Here is a 23,590-nt window from a genome sequence, read left to right as displayed (position 1 = left end):
CTGCTGTGGAGTTGCAGTGTCTTCTTGTGCTGCCTTTAAACCAACAGTGTGGAGGGGAATGGGTGACCATTTATCCATGAGGAACTGGGGGAGTTTTTTATATTTTTGCCTGTTGCACCTGTACCTTTGGCCTGAGTGGTGTCCTGATCATAGTTGGGAACCAATACCTGACCACATGCCTGCACACTACCTTACAACAACTGTGCCGAAACTGGGTACCTCACAAACCTCTAACACACTTCTACAGGTCACTAGATGCCCAGCACCATATACAGTGAATCCTCCTTATACGGTAATTCTTTATCTGGTAAATTCACAGTTACGGTATTTGGTAATTACTACCCTCGATTCAATGATAAGAAAAATTCACAGATTCAGTATTCACTCATGTTTTGGAGGTAAAATTAGATATTTTGAAGAGGAAAGAGCAGGGAGAAGGTACATCTGCCATAAGTCGAAACTTGGGTTCGGTATACGGTAATTTCAATTTGTGGTAAGGTTTTCAGGAATGCATATGTACCGTATAACGAGGACTCGCTGTACAGTAATCAGCCAAGTCCCTAGTCCATGTTGCTTCCATTCAATCAGCGAATACCAGCAGAAACCCGCCAGGCTGTGATTTCCATGGGCCAAGCTGCTACCATACAACTCAGGAATGCCGGGCCCTGCAGCAGAACCCATGGCCGAGAATGTTGGCAACTCTGTGTGCCACCCATGTAATACAACAGACTAGACAGATGCGACCATCAGAAACATATTCATAATCATATCACTCACCGCTCCATTAACACACTGAAAGACAACACACTGCTGCATGCCAGACCTCCTGATATCACCCTTCTGAATCCTCTCTCCCATGAAAGGACAAAGTCCACCTGGCCAGACTGCGGTGCGGCCACCACCCAGCACTTCTAAGCTACCAGAAGAGGCTGGATGACTGCATTGTGAACAGCTGCCCAGGATGTAACACTTCACCCCATACCTTACAACACATAATGGAAGACTGCATTATACACAATCATGCACGCAAACAACACAACATACACTCTATAAAGGATTTGTGGGAAAACCCCTTGGGGAGACGGGACTGCTCGGACAGACAGTCTAGGGAACGACAACAACTTTGAAGACCTGTACCAGAACCTTTGGAGGACAGGATGTGACCATGATACTGGACTCGAGATCTGACTCCATCTTTGTAGTAGAGGTCCTCATCGACCCTAGTCAACAAGGTGGGCACAATGTCAGTCTGCAATGCCTTTGGGGCCCTGACGACACACCCATTAATTAGAATAATGTTAAAGTGTCCTTATTTTCAGGGAGATACCATTGCAGTTATGCTACTGAAGCCACTATACACAATCCTTGGACACGTCCCAGGTACAATGTCCTTTGAATGGCCTCCTGAGGTGGACAGCATCCTTGATGTCAACCAAGACAAACAGGGCGGCACCAGTCCCACAGAGGGAGAAGAGTGCATCGAGACTGGCTGCCATGTGACTACATGGGACTCCGTCTATGCCCAGGCCAAAGAGGAGGCTCCCCTTTCAACACCGTCTTTAACCTACAAACCGGAGTTCCTGGATGAACAAAAGACTTGTTCAGGCGTCCAACGGTTGTACCAATGAGCCTCCGAGGCCCAAGAGCATTCCAGGACCCATGATGCACTCAGCACTTACTTGCTATGGAATGATCTACTCTACTGCAGGACCCTACGGGAAGGCCATGAAACCTTCCAGCTGCCCGTTCCGGAATCCTGCCATTAGGAAGTCCTCCAGCTGGTACATGAAAATCCACTGGCAGGATATTATTCTTAGAAGAAAACAAACATTGGCACACCTCCAGTGTGATTTCTACTGGCCAGGTATGTATGCAGATACTAGTCGGTACCGTCTTTCTTGTTCTACCTGTCAGCTCCATGCCCGAAGACGACCTGCAAAATCCCTGCTGGCACAAGTTGCCCTTGCTACTGAGCCCTTCTTCTCACTTTCTGTGGACCTTGCAGGATCCCTCTCTCTTCTGTTCTGAAGAGGACACCGCTACCTCCTTACTGCAGTGGCCCAGACAAAAAGGTACGCCACCACCACCATCCTTCTCCACATTGATGCCAACACCATTGCAGAGGCCCTGTTCGACATCTACTCCAGGGTAGGCTTTCCCCAAACCCTGACCACCTACAACAGTACCTAGTTCATGAGCACTATGTTCACTGTGCTCCTGAAGCTAATGGGTATCAACCACCAATTGACACCCCTTACCACACTCAGTCCAATAGCCTGGTGGAGCGTTTCAACAGCACATTGAAAACCATGCTCCGTAAGCTCGCCAGCAAATGTCCAAAGGACTGGGACCGCTACCTGCCTGCACTTCTATTCGTCTACAGGAACGCACCTCAATCCTCCACTGGTTACTCTCCTTTTGAACCAATGTATGGCCACTGCATACAAGGACCCTTCCGTTGATAATATTAAGATGAAAGAATACATATACAATATCACATACCATAAAAACAGGAAATGATTGATTACAGAAACAAATGGTGATAATGGATAAAATATATATATATATATATATAAACAAATAATAATAATAATAAATATAAATATCAATATAAAAGAATTATATATTACACTGAAATCCTTTTCCATACCACCCATCTCCAGCTAAAAGTGAATGGTGTGTGGACCCTTCACCATAGTTGCAGACCCTCCCAATATTTTCTATGGACTCCATCCAGTTCCTGCAACTTCCCCTTTTGGCACCAAATAACACTGTCACTTTTTAATTTCTTTTCATGTAGGGCAAGGTTTTTTCATCAAGTTTCGACTGCTGCTGCAAGAGAGTCAACCTGGGTCAACTACCTTGCAACAGGTATGTCTCAATTTTTTCATTACTCAGCAGCCGGCAAGCATGCTTTCGAAATGGAGGGAGGGGTTGTCATGGTGCCACATCCAGCATGGAGCAAGGGTCCATGTGGCACCGTGCCAAGCCATGCCACTCCAAGCAGGGAATGCTTAGTGGGGTGCCTCAAGCTGCTCAAACCCATGCAGCCTACAGTCAGCTAGGCCAGGGCATTCAGTGCCAGAGATGCCAGAAGCCTCAGTACAAAACATCTCAACTGGATTTGATCCAGTCATGAAGGCTGCAGCGAGGGTACTTGTTGAAAAAAATACAAGAAGCAGCCTGAGGGAGAAAGTGTAGAAGGAGGAAACAGAAAAATGAGGAGAGGAGAAAGGAAGGAGATTTTCGGCACCAATGGCAATGGGTTGCAGACTACCCTATAAAGGCAAGGGTCAAGGGCTGTCTGGGACACTTGCCCAGCGGCCAACCTCACACCACAGTAAGCATATTCCTTCCTGTTCACAGTTAGGAGCGCTCTCTCCCGGCACCATTCACAACTACTTCCAATAAAGAGGAAGACAATAATATTCTGTGTTTGAGTAACCTCTTCTAGGTAGCTTGTCTACATATATCTTATGTCCCCTCATGCAGAAAAAGAGAAGACAGGGAGAAATCCCTTTGGGCTGCATCAAAATACCATTCACACATACTCCCCCACCCCATCCCCCACCCACTCCCTTTCATGCATCACAGCAACACCCATACACCATTCTCCATTCACCCCAATCTACTGTCTTCCCCCTTCCTTCCTCAGCTGATATTATGCTCTTTCCCAATGCTCCTTTTACCCCATCCATCCATCTCATCCTTGGTCATCTCATGTTCATTCTGTCCCCCTCTGCCTTCCATACTTCTTTTAATAATCTTTCCTTACTCATTCTTTCCATGTGTCCAAACCATCCCAATACTTTTTCAATCCTACCTCCCAACCTCTTTTCCACCCCTGCTATCCTCCTCACATCCTTGTTTTTCACTCTACCCAGCCTAGTACTCCTACCATACTTCTAAGACATTCCATGTTTCTGACCCATACAGTGCTGGTGGCACAATCACTCCTTCATACAATCTCTTCTTAGCATCCATTCCCAAATTTCCATTTCTCATCCCCCAAGACATTTACTTGCTTCTCTTAATCTACATTCTACCTCCACCTCCACTCCTCCCTTTCCCACCACATTTGCCAACAAGTATCTAAAACTATCCACTTCCTCCAGCCTCTCTCCCTTAAGACTTCCTTTCAATTTGCTGCCATTCTCTCTCCTTGTACATCTTGTCACCTTACTTTTACCCACATTTATCTTCAACTTCCTTCTTTCCCACACAGCCCACACCCCGTCACTAACATCTTTAATCCCTCCTCTTATCCTGATACAGATGCAGTGTTGTTAGCAAACAAATTATCTCCCATTTTTCTCCATTTTCTATATCTCCAATCCCCAACCTATTGCCTTTGCATTTCCTTTCACACCACCCCATCCATGTATACATTCAACAGCCAAGGCAACATGACACATCCCTGGCAAAGTCCCACATTTACCTTGAACCACTCACTCTCTCCAATTCTAATTAACACAGGCCCTACTATGTGAAAATAAATAAATAAATGAAATATCATAAATAATAAAAAACTAAATCAAGCTCTGCACCTTGGTTATAGAGCCTTGTGGCAATGACATCAAAGGGACACATGCAACTGACGATGACAATCCCACTCAGCATTGCTCCAACCAGTGTACTCTGCCAGCTGTCTCGTTCGACGACCTGCCGAGAAAGAAATCTTATAAACCTTGCTGGAAAAAAATAAGAAAAATTCTAAACACACATGGAACAGTGCACATGCAAGACCATGGTGAATCACATACACACGAGTCCAACACGTGATCCAAGATCATGGTGAATCACACACACACACACCAAAGAAAAATTAAAGTTTTCCCTTCACACTCCAGTTTTCTAAGACACCTCCACGCACTCGTTCATATAGATCTAAACGTACACATAAACACATGATCCAAGGTTAATTATGAAAACCTCCATTGAGCTGCAGTTTTGAATCCTGCCCAGGGCTGAAACAATTTCAGTATCACTGCTCTGTGACTTATGGCTGGACCAATCACAGTGACTTATGGCTGGACCAATCACAATGACTTATGGCTGGACCAATCACAATGACTTATGGCTGGACCAATCACAGTGACTTATGGCTGGACCAATCACAGTGACTTATGGCTAGACCAATCACAGTGACTTATGGCTGGGCCAATCACAGTGCCATATGGCTGGACCAATCACAGTGACTTATGGCTGGACCAATCAAAGTGACTTATGGCTGGACCAATCACAGTGCCTTATAGCTGGACCTATCACAGTGACTTATGGCTGGGCCAATCACAGTGACTTATGGCTGGACCACAGTGATTTATGGCTGGACCAATCATGGTGACTTATGGCTGGACCAATCATAGTGACTTATGGCTGGACCAATCACAGTGCCTTACTGGACCAATCACAGTGACTTATGGCTGGACCAATCACAGTGACTTATGGCTGGACCAATCACAGTGACTTATGGCTGGACCAATAACAGTGACATATGGCTGGACCAATCACTGATTTATGGCTGGATCAATCACAGTGCCTTATGGCTGGACCAATCACAGTGCCTTATGGCTGGACCAGTCACAGTGCCTTAAGGCTGGACCAATCACAGTGCCTTAGGGCTGGACCAATCATGGTGCCTTATGGCTGGACCAATCACGGTACCTTATGGCTGGACCAATCACAGTGACGTATGGCTGGACCAATCACAGTGACTTATGGCTGGACCAATCACAGTGCTTTTTGGCTGGACCAATCAATGACTTATGGCTGGACCAATCACAGTGACTTATGGCTTGACCAATCACAGTGACTTATGGCTGGACCAATCAGTGACTTATGGCTGGACCAATCACATTGACTTATGGCAGGACCAATCATGGTGACTTACGGCTGAACCAATCAGTGACTTATGGCAGGACCAATCAGTGACTTATGGCTGGACCAATCACAGTGTCTTATGGCTGGGCCAATCAGAATGACTTATGGCTGGACCAATCACAATGACTTATGGCTGGACCAATCACAGTGCCTTATGGCTGGACCAATCAGTGCCTTATGGCTGGACCAATCACAGTGCCTGATGGCTGGACCAATCACAATTACTTCTGGCTGAACCAATCACAGACTTATGGCTGGACCAATCACAGTGCCTTATGGCTGGACCAATCACAGTGCCTTATGGCTGGATCAATCACAGTGCCTTATGATTGGACCAATCACAGTGCCTTATGGCTGGACCAATCACAGTGCCTTATGGCTGGACCAATCACAGTGCCTTATGGCTGGACCAATCACATTGCCTTATGGCTGGACCAATCACAGTGACTTATGGCTGAATCAATCACAGAGACATATGGCTGGACCAATCACAGTGACTTATGGCTGGACCAATCACAGTGCCTTATGGCTGGACCAATCACAGTGCCTTATGGCTGGATCAATCAAAGTGCCTTATGGCTGGACCAATCACAGTGACTTATGGCTGGGCCAATCACGGTGACTTATGGCTGGACCAATCACGGTGACTTATGGCTTGACAAATCACAGTGACTTATGGCTGGACCAATCACAGTGACTTATGGCTGGACCAATCACGGTGACTTATGGCTGGACCAATCACAGTGACTTATGGCTGGACCAATCACAGTGACTTATGGCTGGACCAATCACTGTGATTATGGCTGGACCAATCACAGTGACTTATGGCTGGGCCAATCACAGTGACTTATGCCTCGACCAATCACAGTGCCTTTTGGCTGGACCAATCACAGTGCCTTATGTCTGGACCAATCACTGTGACTTATGGCTGGACCAATCACAGTGCCTTATGGCTGGGCCAATCACAGTGCCTTATGGTTGGGCCAATCACAGTGCCTTATGGTTGGGCCAATCACAGTGCCTTATGGTTGGGCCAATCACAGTGCCTTATGGCAGGACCAATCACAGTGACTTATGGCTGGACCAATCACAGTGTCTTATGGCTGGGCCAATCACAGTGACTTATGGCTGGACCAATCACAGTGACTTTTGGCTGGACCAATCACAGTGCCTTATGGCTGGGCCAATCACAGTGACTTATGGCTGGACCAATCACTGACTTATGGCTGGACCAATCACAGTGACTTATGACTGGACCAATCACAGTGATTTATGGCTGGGCCAATCACGGTGACTTATGGCTGGACCAATCACAGTGCCTTATGGCTGGGCCAATCACAGTGCCTTATGGCTGGACCAATCATAGTACCTTATGGCTAGGCCAATCACAGTGCCTTATGGCTTGGCCAATCACAGTGACTTATGGCTTAACCAATCACAGTGACTAATGGCTGGACCAATCACAGTGCCTTATGGCTGGGCCAATCACAGTGCCTTATGGCTGGACCAATCACATTGGCTTATGGCTGGGCCAATCATGTTGCCTTATGGCTGGACCAATCACAGTGACATATGGCTGGACCAATCACATTGACTTATGGCTGGACCAATCACAGTGCCTTATGGCTGGACCAATCACAGTGACTTATGGCTGGACCAATCACAGTGACTTATGGCTGAACCAATCACATTTACTTTTGACTGGACCAATCACAGTGACTTATGGCTGGAGCAATCACAGTGCCCTTTGGCTTGACCAATCACATTGAGTTATGGCTTGACCAATCACAGCGACTTATGTCTGGACCAATCTCAGCGACTTATGTCTGGACCAATCACAGTGACTTATAGCTGGACCAATCACAGTGACTTATGGCTGGACCAATCACAGTGTCTTATGGCTGGGCCAATCACAGTGTTTTATGGCTGGACCAATCACATTGGCTTATGGCTGGGCCAATCATATTGACTTATGGCTGGACCACAGTGACATACGGCTGGACCAATCACAGTGCCTTATGGCTGGACCAATCACAGTGACTTATGGCTGAACCAATAACAGTGACTTTTGACTGGCCAATCACAGTGACTTATGGCTGGAACAATCACAGTGCCTTTTGGCTTGACCAATCACATTGAGTTATGGCTTGACCAATAACAGCGACTTATGGCTGGACCAATCACAGTGACTTATGTCTGGACCAATCACAGCGACTTATGGCTGGACCAATCACAGCGACTTATGTTTGGGGCAATCACAGTGACTTATGGCTGGACTAATCACAGTGAATTATGGGTGGACCAATCACAGTGACTTATGGCTGGACCAATCACAGTGACTTATGGCTGGGCCAATCACGGTGAGTTATGGCTGGACCAATCACAGTGACTTATGGCTGGACCAATCACAGTGACTTATGGCTAGACCAATCAGTGACTTATGGCTGGGCCAATCACAGTGCCATATGGCTGGACCAATCACAGTGACTTATGGCAGGACCCATCACAGTGACAATGGCTGGACCAATCACAGCGACTTTTGGCTGGACCAATCACAGTGACTTATGGCTGGACCAATCACAGCGACTTTTGGCTTGACCAATCATAGTGACTTATGGCTGGACCAATCACAGTGCCTTATGGCTGGACCAATCACATTGACTTATGGCTGGATCAATCAGTGACTTATGGCTGAACCAATCACAGTGACTTTTGACTGGACCAATCACAGTGACTTATGGCTGGAGCAATCACAGTGCCTTTTGGCTGGACCAGTCACATTGAGTTATGGCTTGACCAATAACAGTGACTTATGGCTGGACCAATCATAGCGACTTATGTCTGGGCCAATCACAGTGACTTATGGCTGGACCAATCACAGCGACTTTTGGCTGGACCAATCACAGCGACTTATGGCTGGACCAATCACAGTGCCTTATGGCTGGACCAATCACATTGACTTGTGGCTGGACCAATCACAGTGACTTATAGCTGAACCAATCACAGTGACTTTTGACTGGACCAATAACAGTGACTTATGGCTTGACCAATCACATTGATTTATGGTTTGATCAATAACAGTGACTTACGGCTGGACCAATCACAGCGACTTATGTCTGGACCAATCACAGTGACTTATGGCTGGACCAATAACAGTGAATTATGGGTGGACTAATCACAGTGACTTATGGGTGGACCAATCACAGTGACTTATGGGTGGACCAATCACAGTGACTTATGGCTGGACCAATCACAGTGACAATGGCTGGACCAATCACAGCGACTTTTGGCTGGACCAATCACAGCGACTTTTGGCTGGACCAATCACAGTGACTTATGGCTGGACCAATCACAGTGACTTTTGGCTGGACCAATCACAATTACTTATGGCTGGACCAATCACATTGACTTATGGCTGGACCAATCACAGTGACTTATGGCTGGAGCAATCACAGTGCCTTTTGGCTTGACCAATCACATTGAGTTATGGCTTGACCAATAACAGTGACTTATGGCTGGACCAATCACAGCGACTTATGTCTGGACCAATCACAGTGACTTATGGCTGGACCAATCACAGCTACTTATGTCTGGGCCAATCGCAGTGACTTATGGCTGGACCAATAACAGTGAATTATGGGTGGACTAATCACAGTGATTTATGGGTGGACCAATCACAGTGACTTATGGCTGGACCAATCACAGTGACATATGGCTGGACCAATCACATTGAGTTATGGCTGGACCAATCACAGTGACTTATGGCTGGACAAATCAGTGACTTATGGCTGGGCCAATCACAGTGCCATATGGCTGGACCAATCACAGTGACTTATGGTTGGACCAATCACAGTGACTTATGGTTGGACCAATCACAGTGACAATGGCTGGACCAATCACAGCGACTTTGGGCTTGACCAATCACAGTGACTTATGGCTGGGCCAATCACAGTGCCTTAAGGCTGGACCAATTAGAGTGACTTATGGCTGGACCAATCAGAGTGACTTATGGCTTGACCAATCACAGTGACTTATGGCTTGACCAATCACAGTGACATATGGCTGGACCAATCACATTGAGTTATGGCTGGACCAATCACAGTGACTTATGACTGGACCAATCACAGTGACTGCTCATATATATATATATATATATATATATATATATATATATATATATATATATATACTGTATATATATATATATAATAAAACCTATAATTACGTATAAAAGTTATGATTTAATACATGATAATTTATGACTTAATATCCTCTCTGAGGTATTGGCTGCATGTTTTTGTGCAGTATAATTTGGGCAGTAGTATGCAGCTGATACTTTAGGGTCCATATGGGGCACTCCTACAGACCAGAACCACACATAATTTTGTTTATGTTAGAGGAAATATCTACTTATAGTGAAATGACAAGTGTAAAGGTGGTGTTCACTTCATAAGTGATCAATTAATATATTGTCTCAAGTTCCTCTTGTAGGACACAGTCCACAAACAAATTACAACAGGTTCTGGCTTTGCTCTTATATCATTCAAGAAGGAAGGGCTGTGCTGTTGTCTGGACACGGTGAAAGTAGGGCAGTGATAGGAGAGCATTCAATATTTTCTGTGTAGTGATTGCATCTAGGGCAATTTGAATCTGTGGCCAGGCCAATTCTGTGTTGGTATTTCTTTGGTGGTGGTTGGTGGCTTCAATGGAGCCATGCTGGTGTAATCCTTGCATGACAGGGGAATGATTTCTCCACAGGAATAATGTCTGGGGGAGTACAGTGTAGTACTGAGTTTGGGAATATGTCTCAAGTGTTTGCTTTATGGTCTGTGTGCGTGATTGTGTGTTTTTATAAAGATGTACGAGTATTCTGGAGTACTGGTTGTTGTACCTACAAAGTACGATACTGGAATTGTATGAGTGACAAGAGTCAAGATTACATAGACACTTAACTAGCTCTAAAACAACAAATAAGCATATCATTTCACTACTAGCCAGATATCTCCTTACCTCAAGTGAGTGCAGCCAATCCTTGCTCTTTGAGAAACTGAAGAGCTGTGCTGCTGAGCCTGTGCCCACCCTGGGCAAAGATGTAGTTGCTCCCCGCCAAAGTCCTACTACTCCTTCCTGCCTGATAATAGTTGAAAAGGCAGATATCACACCTGCAAATGATTATCAAGTCATCCACCCTATACAATGAAAATATGTAAAATATACAGTATGTAAAATAAAATTCTAGTTTATAATCACTGCCTCTGACCCAGGGCAGTGGATGGAATACAGGGATGATCTATCATCCATGAGGAGCTAAGATGGGAGGGGGGAAGGGGTGGTGAATGGGAGTGGAGTGGGTGGGAGTGGAGTGGGTATATGCCTTTTGACTTGGCTACCTCTCTGGTAAGGTGGAAAAAGCCCTTAAGTATATGGATAGATAATCACAGGTCTTCCATAATAGAATGAGGCACTGACAGACTGTGAAAAAGCAGAAATACTAATACACAAACCCAATAAAATCCAGAGAATATGTTTGGAAGCAGTCATCATCCAAGGATCCAACACATTAGATCAAATTAGTGGCATGTTTAATATTTCAACCCACCTGATTCCACCTTCCTCTCACTGCCTTCTCTTCCATTATCATATCTCCATTTGCACCTTCATTTGCCTCCTCTTCCTCTCTTAATTTCTTTCCAAAACATTTTTTTATTAATTTCAAAATTTTATTATACTCTTACCTCATTTCACATCTGCTCTCCTCTTTGTCTCCTTTATCTTATGTTTTACTTTTCTTCTCTTTACTTTGTACCTCTCATATGATTTCTTCGTCCTAATTAGTAACCAATCTATGAAAGCCTACATCTTCTCTTCTACAACCTTCTTTGCTTCCTCATCCCACTACTCACTACCTTTCCTTCTATTCCCTCCCATCCTCATTGTTCCATACACCATCTTTGAACACCTTATGACTCCCTCCTTGAACCACCCTCATTCCTCCTCCACTCCTAGTTCTACCCTATCCTTCTCTCCCACTCCTCTCTCAACTTCTTATACTCCTCTTTTTCTTTCTCATTTAAGCAGTTCATTCTAAGTACCTCTCTACCTTTTGCCCTTTTCGTCTTTCTCCACCTATCCTTCACTCTCAACTTACCTTCTACCAAAAAATGATCTGATATTCCCCCACTCTCCTCAGTACATGTACATCCTTAACTCTTCCTACTATACTCCTGGTTACCACTATATAGTCCATTAATGCTCTATCTACCAGCCTTCCATCCACCACCCTCTCCCATGTGTACTTATGCTTGACTTTCTTCTTAAACACTATATTTGCTATCATCAACTCTCTTTCGAGACATCTCCACCACCAACTCTCCACTACAATTTTTTCTGGAACTCCATACTTCCCAATCATTCCATCTATTAGTTCATTTCCTATCCCAGCATTAACCCCTTCGATACGATGACGCCTACATAGCCGTCATGAGGAGCAAGTGGGTATGCGAGGATGCCGATGTTGGCGTCTTGATTATATATACAGGTAAACGTCGACTTACGATGGCCGCGACTTACGATTGTTCGACTTTACGATGACGACGACGACGACGACGATATGATAATTTAACCCCTTCCATACGGTGCCGCACACGTAGGCGTCATGAGGAGCAAGTGGATTCGCGACGCTGCCATATCGGCGTCTTGATTATATTTATTGTAGTCGCCCCTGTGTTTTTACATTCTCTCAAATGTGGCCTAAATCCCATTCTCTGTGGTTTTCAAAATTCGCGGGTGAAAGAGAGAACGATCGATATAAGCGGTGACTATATTTTATGATGCGAGTATTATTACGTCACGTCGTACGGCTGGCATTGGCTGCTGCCCGCGAGATTTAAGGTCCGTACTGAAAATACATATTTTAGTGTTTGAATATGGTAAAAAGGATAAAAATAATTAAATAAACTACTGTACATGTTTAATAGGCTATATTCAGTATCTCTGGTGGTTAATATACAGGTAGGCTAGGTACAGTGACCACGGAACAGAGTGGGGATCGACTTACGATGAGATCGTCTTACGATGGCTCTATCGAAACCTAATGCCATCGTAAGTCGACGTTTACCTGTATTGTAGTTGTACCTGCGTGACCCCCATACTCTGTAAACTGGCTTCATCATATTTTCTATTGTTATCAAAATTCACAGGTGAAACAGAACGAGCAATATACAGCGGTAACTTTATTTTTTATAATGCGAGTATTATGATGCAACATCGCACGTCTGGCAGCTAATGCTGCCCGCGACATTTTGGCCTGGAGTGAAGAGGTTAAGGTCTCCCAATACAACTACATTGACATTTCTCCCTAATCCCTCTATGCACTCAGTACGGTTCAAAATCTCACGGGCAGCATTAGCTGCCAGACGTACAATGTGTCGTAATAATACTCGCATAATAAAATATAGTCACCGCTTAAATCGATCGTTCTCTCTTTCCCCCGGTGAATTTTGATAACCATAGAAAATGTGATGAAGACAGTTTAGAGAGTATGTCATTACGCAGGGGCAACTACAATAAATATAATCAAGACGCCGATATGGCAGCCTCGCGTATCCACTTGCTCCTCATGCCGCCTATGTGGCACCGTATGGAAGGGGTTAAATTCATCCAAAAATCCTCCCTTTCCTCTACACTCTTCTCACTACCAGACCCATATGCACTTACAAAAACCCACATCTCCCTTCCCAGCTTCACCTTCATCCACATTAACCTTGAAGAAACCTCCTTCCACTCCACTACATGCTTACCTATCTCTTCACTTACTAGTATAGCCACCCCTTCTCTCCTTCATCCTCTCTTCACTCCTGAGAACCTCCCAACTACACTCCCAAACTCACTCTCGCCCCTCCCTTTCAACTTAGTTTCACTCAATGCCAACACATCCATCTTTCTTCTCACAAACATACTGCCTATCTCTTCCCTTTTACTCTCATGTGTACCACATCCACACACATTAAAAGACCCAAACTTTAGGGTACTGGTTGGAAAACTCCTAGATCCTCTTAGGCCTTTACTTTTTTTAGGAATGTCCCCTTTGGGGCTACAGGTAGCAGGATTCCTAGTCCTATCCCTGTCCTGTTTTTTGCTGCCTCATATGACTCAAGTGGGAAGACTTGGTGTCAGCATTCTTTTCCCCCACCACAGGGTTAGGCAAAGAAAAGAAATGAATATTCAGAGAAATAAACAGCAGACAGGATGGAGAGGTGCTGGTGTGTTATCAAAGAGTAAATGAACACTGATGCTATTCCCGAGACTAAGCATTGACATATCAAGGCCATACCTCTACGGGAAAGAGGGGTTTTGTAAGATGTTCTGAACAGTGGATTGGTGGATTCTTCTTCTCTGGGGGAACAATGCTATTTAGGCTCCATCCCCCTTCCACTACCTCTGTGCTGCCACCTGATTGTGCAGCCCCTTACACCACCTTCCCAATGTAGATTAGGACTAGTTAGGATGACTCACCTCTATGTTCATGTTGGTAGCCCACTGCGATGCTGCTACTGGCTTGAGACTGTAACTGTGTCTTCACCTGTACAAAAAGATGGAGATAGAGAGAGTGAGAATGAAAAAGAGAGAGAGAAGAGAGGTGAGAGAGAAGAAAGGAGGTGAGAGAGAAGAGAAGAGTGAGAGAGCATGTGCACATGAGTGTATGAAGATCTTCATTTTTGTTATCCTAAAAATGGGAGCTATAGCCAAGAATCAAACTCTATATACTTTTCTCAGTGCATCCACTGATCAGCAAGGTTCAAGACTTGACATTATGGAGCTTCTATACTACCCCATGGACTTATCAAGATATAAAATTACTTTTGTAACTGTGGTAACCAACAATTCTATGTGACCAACAACAGTTACCTGCACAATGTGGTCACATATAATGGTCATGTAGGATGGTCATCTTCTTGCCACCCAACTTCAAAACCTGTCAACATCTTACTTTACCTGAAGGTACAGAGCCGATGCGCTGGGCTCAGAATCGGTTCCCTACACCTTTTCACACAAAGAGAACTGACTGTTCTTCCTCCTTGTCCTCTTACCACTACTACTACTACTACAAGAATCTAGTAAGTCCCACATTAATACAATACAGACATCAGTCCAGAGCTTCTTCCCAGAGGCTTACAAAAGAAACCAATGGTCACTACCAGCAGCAGCAGCGGGGCTACAGGTTTGCAGTCAGCAAAGATCAAGACAACAAATGCTATCATAGCTACCTAATGAAGTAGTCATAGTGACATGACTGGTAAGATTTTTTAATGTGTGTCTAAAGGAGGGAAATGTATGGTGGATTGGAGGAGTGCATGTATAGTTCCATTATACAATTAAATTGTGAAGAAGTATGATTGTAGTACATTTAAAGGGATACATACATATACCAAGGCTTCCCCCTTACTAGGGAGGTAGCCAAAAAGGAAAAGGCATAAAATCATTCCCACCCATTCCATCCCTGAAAACACTCCACACCCCTCCACCCTCCCTCCCATCTTAGCACCTCCTAGATGACGGGTCATCCCTGCACCTTGTCCACTGCCCTGGGTCAGAGGCAGTGTCGCAAGACACAGTACTTCCACAGCAAGGCGCTTCATTAAATCGGTGACCCCCCCCCTCTCCGTCCCCCCATATAAAGGAGAAGACTGGGAGAAATCCCTTTGGGCTGCGTCAAAATTTTGCTCACACACATTACCTCACCCCCCATCCCCCCCGTCCATTCCACCTCATGCATTACAACATCTTCCATATACAACCATTCTCCATTCACCCCTGTCTTCTGTCCTCTCCCGTCCTTCCTCAACAGACATTCCCCTCTTCCCCAAAGGGATAAATCTGTTAAATGTAGTTGGAAAGGTTGGGAGGGTGTTATTTGAAAATATTTTATGAGGTACAGGAGTAAACAGGGTAAGAGTAGCATAAGTTTAGGAACAATTGGGGAAAAATAATCAGTTTACAGACAGATATCTTGGGTCTCTAGAGACGAGTGGCAGCCTCTTGGGACTACACCTCCATCTGAGGACAAGGATGTTTCTATTTCACGAAGATGGGCTGCAGGGAAATGAATTCTCCCTGATATCCCACCTATTCTCTACACTATGCTCCATTAAACCAATTAATAACAATAAAATATGGCTAGTTTCTATCTACATACCAAAGGCTTCTTCCTGAACGGTGGCCAGCCAAGGCATGCTCCCACCCCCACCCATCCCACTTCCATCAGTCACCCATTTGAAGGACACACACACACACACACAGACAGAGATAGAGAGAGAGTGTGAGAGTGAGAGTGTGAGAGAGAAACAGAGAAATACAAAAATAAGGTGGGGCATTGCAGATCCCTACAACAGTAGTGGAGTGGGGTCCTAGGAACAAACAGTTCAAGTAACAAGATATGATGCAACCTGAAAAAATGTGCTTGTCTACTCTGTACTTTTTATGGAACGGAGGAGGAAGGGGGAACTATATACTAAAGCCGTGAGGGTAAACCAGCTCCAACTGTTGGGTCCTACTATGAAGGAGCTATCGGTGGTATTATTATTATTATTATTATTATTATTATTATTATTATTATTATTATTGGTGGGATGAGGAAACAAAGAAGGTTGTAGAAGAGAAGAAGCGAGCATTCACAGATTGGTTACAAAAGAGGACGGGGGAGTCATATGAGACGTACAAAGAAAAGAAAAGAGAAGTAAAGCAAAAGGTAAAGGAGGCAAAGAGGAGAGCAGATGTGAAATGGGGTAGGAGTATGACAGAAAATTTTGAAAGTAATAAAAAGATGTTTTGGAAAGAAATTAAGAGAGGAAGAGGAGGCGAATCAAGTAGGGAAGAAAAGGTAAAAGGTACAGATGGACAGATGATAATGGAAGAGATGGCAGTAAGGGGAAGATGGGCAGAATATTTTAGGGAGTTGCTAAATGTGAAGGAGGATAGGGAAGGAAAGATAGTTGCAGTGGGAAATGCGAAGAAAATGAGAGTGATGAGTGAGGAGAATGGAGGAGAAATAAGGAAGGATGAGGTGAAGGCAGTTGTAAAGATGATGAAAGCAGGTAAGGCACTTGGTCTGGATGGATGCCATGCAGAATGTCTGAAAAAGGGAGGTTCAGTGATGGTGGACTGGTTGGTGAGGTTATTTAATGTTTGCTGGAGAGAGGGTAGAGTACCGGAGGACTGGAGAAGTGCCTGTATAGTTCCTCTTTACAAGGGAAAAGGGGACAAGTGTGAATGTAGTAGTTTCAGAGGGATTAGCCTGTTAAGTGTAGTAGGGAAGGCTTATGGGAGGATCTTAATTGAGAGGATTAGGAGAGGAACAGAAGGAGTAATTGGTGAGGAACAGTGTGGATTTAGGACAGGTAGAGGTTGTGTAGATCAGATCTTTGTGGTAAGACAGATATGTGAGAAAGCTATAGGAAAGGGGAAGGATGTTTTTTGGGCTTTTATGGATCTGGAAAAGGCTTATGATAGGGTAGACAGAAAGGCACTGTGGGAGGTTATGCAGATTTATGGGATAGGAGGAAAGCTTTTGGGAGCTGTCAAGAGTTTTTATGAGAGTAGTAGAGCTTGTGTCAGGATTAGAAATGGAGAGAGTGAGTGGTTTGAAGTAAAGGTGGGACTTCGTCAAGGATGCGTTATGTCGCCCTGGCTGTTCAACTTATACATGGATGGGGTGGTGCGAGAGGTGAATGCTAGGGTAGTGGGTCAGGGATTGGAGATGGTTAAAGAAAATGGAGAAAAGTGGGAGGTGAGCCAGCTGTTGTTTGCGGACGACACTGCGCTTGTGGCAGGGTCAGAGGAGGGATTGAGGAAGCTGGTGGCAGAGTTTGGGAGAGTATGTGATAGAAGAAAGCTAAAGATAAATGTGGGTAAAAGTAAGGTGATGAGATGTACAAGGGGTGAAAGTGGCAGTAGACTGGAAGTGAACATTAAGGAAGTGGATAGTTTTAGATACTTGGGTGCAAGTGTAGCAGGAAAAGGTGGAGTGAAGGTGGAGGTAGAATGTAGATTGAGAGAAGTGAGTAAATGCCTTGGTGGATTAAAGAGTGTAATGAGGAATAGACATTTGGGAATGGATGCGAAGAGGAGACTGTATGAAGGAGTGATTGTGCCAACAGCACTGTATGGGGCAGAAACGTGGAACATAAGAGAAGAAGAGAGAAGGAGTTTGAATGTGTTTGAGATGAGGTGTCTGAGAAGTATGGTGGGGGTTACTAGGCTGGATAGTGAGAAATGAGGAGGTGAGGAGGAGAACAGGGGTGAAAAAGGAGCTGGGAGATAGGGTTGATGAAAGAGTATTAGGATGGTTTGGACACATGGAAAGAATGAGTGAAGAAAGACTAGTAAAAGAGGTATGGAAGGCAGATGTGGAGGGAGTGAACATGAGGGGACGTCCTAGGATGAGGTGGATGGATGGGGTGAAGGGGGCTTTGGGGAAGAGGGGAATGTCGGTTGAGGAAGGAAGGGAGAGGACGGAAGACAGAGGTGAGTGGAGAATGGTTGTATATGGATGATGTTGTGATTGCATGAGTAAATTTTGACGCAGCCCGAAGGGATTTCTCCCCGTCCTCTCCTTATATGCAAGGGGGGACGGAGAGGGGGGGTCGCCGATTAAATGAAGCGGCCTTGCTGTGGATGTGCTGTGTCTTGCGACACTGCTTCTGACCCAGGGCGGTGGGGCAGGGTGCAGGGATGACCCGTCATCCAGGAGGTGCTCAGATGAGAGGGAGGGTGGGAGGGGTGTGGAGTGTATTTAGGGATGAAATGGGTGGGAGTGTTTTTATGCCTTTCCCTTTTTGGCTACCTCCCTTGGAAGGGGGAAAATGCCTTGGTATATGTATGTATGTATTATAATAATAATAATAATAATTAATAATAATAATAATAATAATAATAAATAATAATAATAAAATAATAATAATAATAATAATAATAAAAAAAAAAGAAAAAAAAGTATATATATCTTTTATAAATCCTTGGAAGGGAAAGATTTATAGAAGGAAAGGATTATTTTTAAGAATACTACTGTAAGATTCTTATGGTAGTATTCTTAAAAATAGTTCTTTCCTTATACAAATCTTTCCCTTCCAAAGTTTTATATAAGAATTTTTTTAAGAATACCACTATGTGTCTCCATTTACTGGCTCTGACCCAAGCATTGTGGTGGAGGACAGAGAAGACCTTTCAACTATGAGGTGCTGAGATGAGAGAAGTGTTGGTACAGAAATGGGGAAGATCTTCTTGAACAAATAAAAGTGGAGTGAAAAGGAAATTACATTTCTGAAGTAGAAAATTAAAGTACAGATCAAATTAGTTTCAGCAATATCTTTAACTCTAAAGTACAGATAGAATTAGTTTCAGCGATATCTTTAGCTTACCAAGTAGAAAGGACTGCCTGTGAAGCCAGCAATCATTCCACAAGTGGCCCCTGCAGCCACACAGCCTACAGTTGTCACACTACCATCTGCATGGGAAATGATACCTGAATCCAGTATTCTTTTGTATAAGCCAAATCTGGTTCCATTCATGATGAACTGATAGCCAAGAGCTGGTAAAAGCCCCTTTTGTAAGCTTCTAAGGCCTTCTGCCTAGTGGAAAGAGAAACAAACAAAAGATACATTAAGAAAGTTCACAAATATACTGATGAACTAAAACACAAGTAATGACAGATCAATGGATACTTGGCACTTTATATTTGTTCAAAATCAACAAAACTTGTGTATATATACCATAACCTTTTCTCCCTTGTAAAGGGGTGATTGAATCAAAGCACACCTTGCCTCTTTGCAGAGGAGAAATACAGAAAGAACACCTGGTAAAAGTGCAGAAAGCAAAAGTGAAAGGAGTGAACTTGTGAGGAAGACCAATGATGAGAAGAATGGACAAGGAAGCGAGATTGCAAAAGATAGGAGTAAATAGAGAATGCCTAAAAATAGATGAAGAAATAATGTAACCCAAAATGTTCTCATCTACTCTATAATTTTTTTTTTTTAGTGAAGGTGGGGGGGGGGGAGGTTCAGGATTGCCACTTCAAGAAGCAGTGGAGGAAGTACTCTGTCTCACTACACTGCATTTGACTTTAGTAGACAGAAAACAGGGAAGACCCATCATCCATGAGGTGCTAAGATGGGAGAGGTGACAAATGGGATTTGGGTGGTTGTGGGACGGAGGTGGGGTGAGTCTATGCTCAGCCACCCAATCTGGTATGTACATATCACTGGAAAACAATGCACAAGAAAGAGCAGGAAGATAAAATGAGGAGGGAATCAAACTCAGAAGAAAAGATAATTAAAACTGACCTTGGCAATAGACACAGCAGCATGTGGTATATTCTTATAGAAGACTGCATACTGTCCTCTTGACTTCAGTTCTCCTTGCAGTTGCATGCGCGTCTTCAACACATCAAAAGGGTTTGTGAACACCACAGCTCCACAAGCTGCAGTGGCTCCTATCAAAAAATCCATGCCACCCTGCAAATGTGGAATACAGTAAGGTGGTTAACTATCTTCTCTTATTAACATGGATATGAAAGGGTGACCACAAAAGATGCAACTAAGTATAAATATGTACTGCCTTTCACATGCGAGAAAGAGAGTGAGAAAGAGAGAGAGAATGAGATAAGAGAGTGAGATAACAGCAAGATAGAAGAGAGAGAGAAGAGTGAGAGAGAGAAGTGTGAGAGAGAGAGAGAGAGAAGGAGAGTGAGAGAGAGGGAGAAGGAGAGTGAGAGAGAGGGAGAAGGAGAGTGAGAGAGAGGGAGAAGGAGAGTGAGAGAGAGGGAGAAGGAGAGTGAGAGAGAGGGAGAAGGAGAGTGAGAGAGAGAGAGAGAAGGGGGAGAGAGAGAGAGAGAGAGAGAGAAGGAGAGAGGGAGAGAGAAGGGGGAGGAGAGAGAGAGAGAGAGAGAGAGAGAGAGAGAGAGAGAGAGAGAGAGAGAGAGAGAGAGAAAGAGAGCACAATGGCTTAACATTAGTTTATTCTGGTACATATACTCTTTGTACTGTGCTGTTTCTCATATACACAACCTGCCTACTCCTTCACTACAATAATGTTATCTAACTTGAATAAAACTGACCAGCACTGGCCAAAACAGAATCTGTAGCGTATGTTACCATGGTAAAGGGTTGATCGAGTGTTACCTCCTTTGCTAATGATGTTTCTTCAAAGGAATCAAATATACATTAACCAGGGTAAAATCTATAGAGCATATCATCATATAAATTGCTCTCAAGTCCTTTAGTAGTGATAAATATTTTACTCTCACACATTGTAATGTGCAACTACTGTAGATTACTACAGATCAACAAATTATCAAAAGGCTTGTTTAAGGATGCTACATTATCAAGACAAATACTGATTATCATGTTAAAAAAAAGAAAACCAAAAAAAATATTGCCCACAGTGGTTGGCAACAGTCCTCAGGACATCCAACAGATCTCTATGGAAGAAATTTTGAATAATAAAATAAAAATAAAATGAATAAAAAAATAAATTATAACAGAACCCTGATGTATTTGGCAAAATATGAACAATTCTACATGAAGGACTCTTAAATTCTTGGAAATGTTTTGAAGTCTATGCCTCACAATTATCATGGGCCCCTCCTGATGTTTCTGTTTCTGGGGTCCACTTGATCCCACAGTGGAGTCAATGAACAGGTCACTCACACACTAGAACAACAAAAAGAACTTACCAAGAATACAGTAACCATTGTGATGTGTAGCATCCCTAAACATGCAGTTTCAATTTCTTTCTTTCTAAGTTTCTTTAAAGGAACCTGCATAGGGCCACTCACTGGCAGTATGATTTGCAAGCACTGAGTGAGGGAATTAAGGGTTAGGGACAGAATTTGGATTAGGAATGAGGTTAGGATAGGATAAGGGTTAAAGGTGGGATCAGAATGAAGGTCAGGATTAGGATTAAGGAGAGGGAGGTAGTACCGGGTGGTCCTATTCCTAAAAGTATCAAGAGTAGGACTATTAATAATGTGAGATGGGAGATGACTCTACTCTTTGATGCTACAGGGGTAGAATGCACACTTGAATATGTTGGTGCTTGTTTGATATATGTGATATTTCATGTTATGATTGCCTCTCGTTGTTTGTGTATTTGCTGGGTGTAACTTTCTTTTTTGTCAACTAAATTGTTTGATTTTATACATCATTTGCTGTTTTTGTCTTCTTGTATCATGTGGTTCAAGTTTAATGTTTTGTGTTATCCTAGTGAGTCGTGACTGATGTAGTGTCTGTAATCACAGCTGATCCATCTTACAAAGGATTACAAAGGCGGAGCATGCTGACAGGAGACCTTTTGGTCCATAACTAGGTCGGATGTGAAAATATATATATATAAATTATAAAAATAGATCAAATAAAATAAAAATTATAATAATAATAAATAAAATAAATAATACATAGGTATAGTAAAATGATAAACAAACAGGTAAATAGTAAATAATGATCAAATGACAAATAAATAATAAATGGAAATCAAGCAAATAATAAATTGGCAAATAATAACAAACAAATAATAACAAACAAATAATCAAATAATGGACAATACTTTAACTGTGGCCAAATGAATCTCTTGAAATCAAGAATTTTGATGTCTGCAAGCAACTCCTGAGGTTCCTGTGCAGGAATCCCAGGGTTCTGTTGCCTATGCCATGCTATGGCCCTGACACTGCTCACGTGTGTATTTGTAGTAATCTACAGTAAATGCATGCCTTTACATTCTACAACAATTTAATCACTCACAAAAAAAAGAGGAATATTCAGAGTTGTATGGTACCCACTGATGTTCGTAGTATCAAGCTACCTAAAGAATATCGTGGAATGTCAGCATGACAAAGGGTTTTCAATTACACTTACTATTCTGTCCACAGTTTCGTAGCATGTGTCAACTACCTAGTGTCCTGAATCTGGAACTTACTGCTTCTTGTTCTTCACCATTTTATCTCTTGAAGTTTTGAATAAAGAGGGCTTCTGCCTCATACAATACTTAAAAATATACACGACCTTACCTATCAATATCGCTGGTACTGTGATACAGCCTTGTTAATAATAATACAACTTTTAATTGTAAAAATTTACCTTAACATTTCACGTCCCTTTCAAGTTACGCACGTTCTGTAATCAGTGTTTACATACACACCAACTTTTTCAAGAAAATTATAGACACAATCATGTATTTCTTCATTTACACATATGCGGATAGGAAAATATATTTAGTATAAAATACCTTAAATTAGACATAATGATCCATTTTATATATACATGTCTACAGATAAAGCATCTATAATCTTGAACAAGTAAGTACATACCACTCCCGTCGTCAGCGCTGCCAGCACACGAGTCGACAGGAGTATGAGATGAATGCTTATGATGCAACAAATTGTACTTATCTAATGGTGAGCAAGTAGGGATATTTGAATAAATTGATATAATGATCCCCTCGTCTGTGACATGTTACCTTTGCTAATGAACTATGTAAAGCACTGTTATTGATCTATTATTTCATTTGATTTTATTTGTAGTTATTGTGGACCAAAGTAATTTATTAAATATACGTTTGTATGTATTCCATATGTCCCAAACACACCAAAATGAAATAAAGAGTATTATGTAATACAAATTGAATGCAATTCAGAACAATTACATAATAAAGTCCATGTTCT

At 43.1% G+C, this 23,590-nt stretch overlaps 2 protein-coding genes across 5 annotated transcripts in view; one reads left to right on the top strand and one right to left on the bottom strand.

Annotated features, from left to right (window-relative positions):
• The window catches only part of LOC143037903 (uncharacterized), a 17,158-nt gene extending 15,526 nt beyond the window's left edge, over positions 1–1,632 (top strand). The window contains exon 2 of one of the 3 annotated variants that reach the window (XM_076206555.1): positions 1,320–1,632. In XM_076206555.1, coding sequence (XP_076062670.1) covers positions 1,320–1,628 — 309 coding nt within the window. In that variant the 3' untranslated portion in view covers positions 1,629–1,632. The remainder of the gene's footprint in view (positions 1–1,319) is intronic. The other 2 variants (XM_076206554.1, XM_076206556.1) reach the window with 2 other exon arrangements.
• Positions 1–23,422, bottom strand: part of LOC143037905 (solute carrier family 25 member 35-like) — a 25,142-nt gene extending 1,720 nt beyond the window's left edge. The window contains exons 1-6 of one of the 2 annotated variants that reach the window (XM_076206559.1): positions 23,237–23,422; positions 20,217–20,387; positions 19,296–19,505; positions 14,395–14,461; positions 10,891–11,042; positions 4,548–4,662 (exon numbers count right to left, since the gene is read on the bottom strand). In XM_076206559.1, coding sequence (XP_076062674.1) covers positions 4,548–4,662; positions 10,891–11,042; positions 14,395–14,461; positions 19,296–19,505; positions 20,217–20,381 — 709 coding nt within the window. In that variant the 5' untranslated portion in view covers positions 20,382–20,387; positions 23,237–23,422. Of the gene's footprint in view, positions 1–4,547; positions 4,663–10,890; positions 11,043–14,394; positions 14,462–19,295; positions 19,506–20,216; positions 20,388–23,006; positions 23,199–23,236 lie in introns of those variants that run through there. The other variant, XM_076206560.1, reaches the window with a different exon arrangement.
• Positions 23,423–23,590: the final 168 nt, after the last annotated feature.

The sequence above is a fragment of the Oratosquilla oratoria genome, chromosome 23 (genome assembly GCF_046742065.1).
Source record: "Oratosquilla oratoria isolate Oo_2021 chromosome 23, ASM4674206v1, whole genome shotgun sequence".
NCBI classification, from domain to species: domain Eukaryota; kingdom Metazoa; phylum Arthropoda; class Malacostraca; order Stomatopoda; family Squillidae; genus Oratosquilla; species Oratosquilla oratoria.
This window is presented reverse-complemented; position numbering and strand designations above follow the sequence as displayed.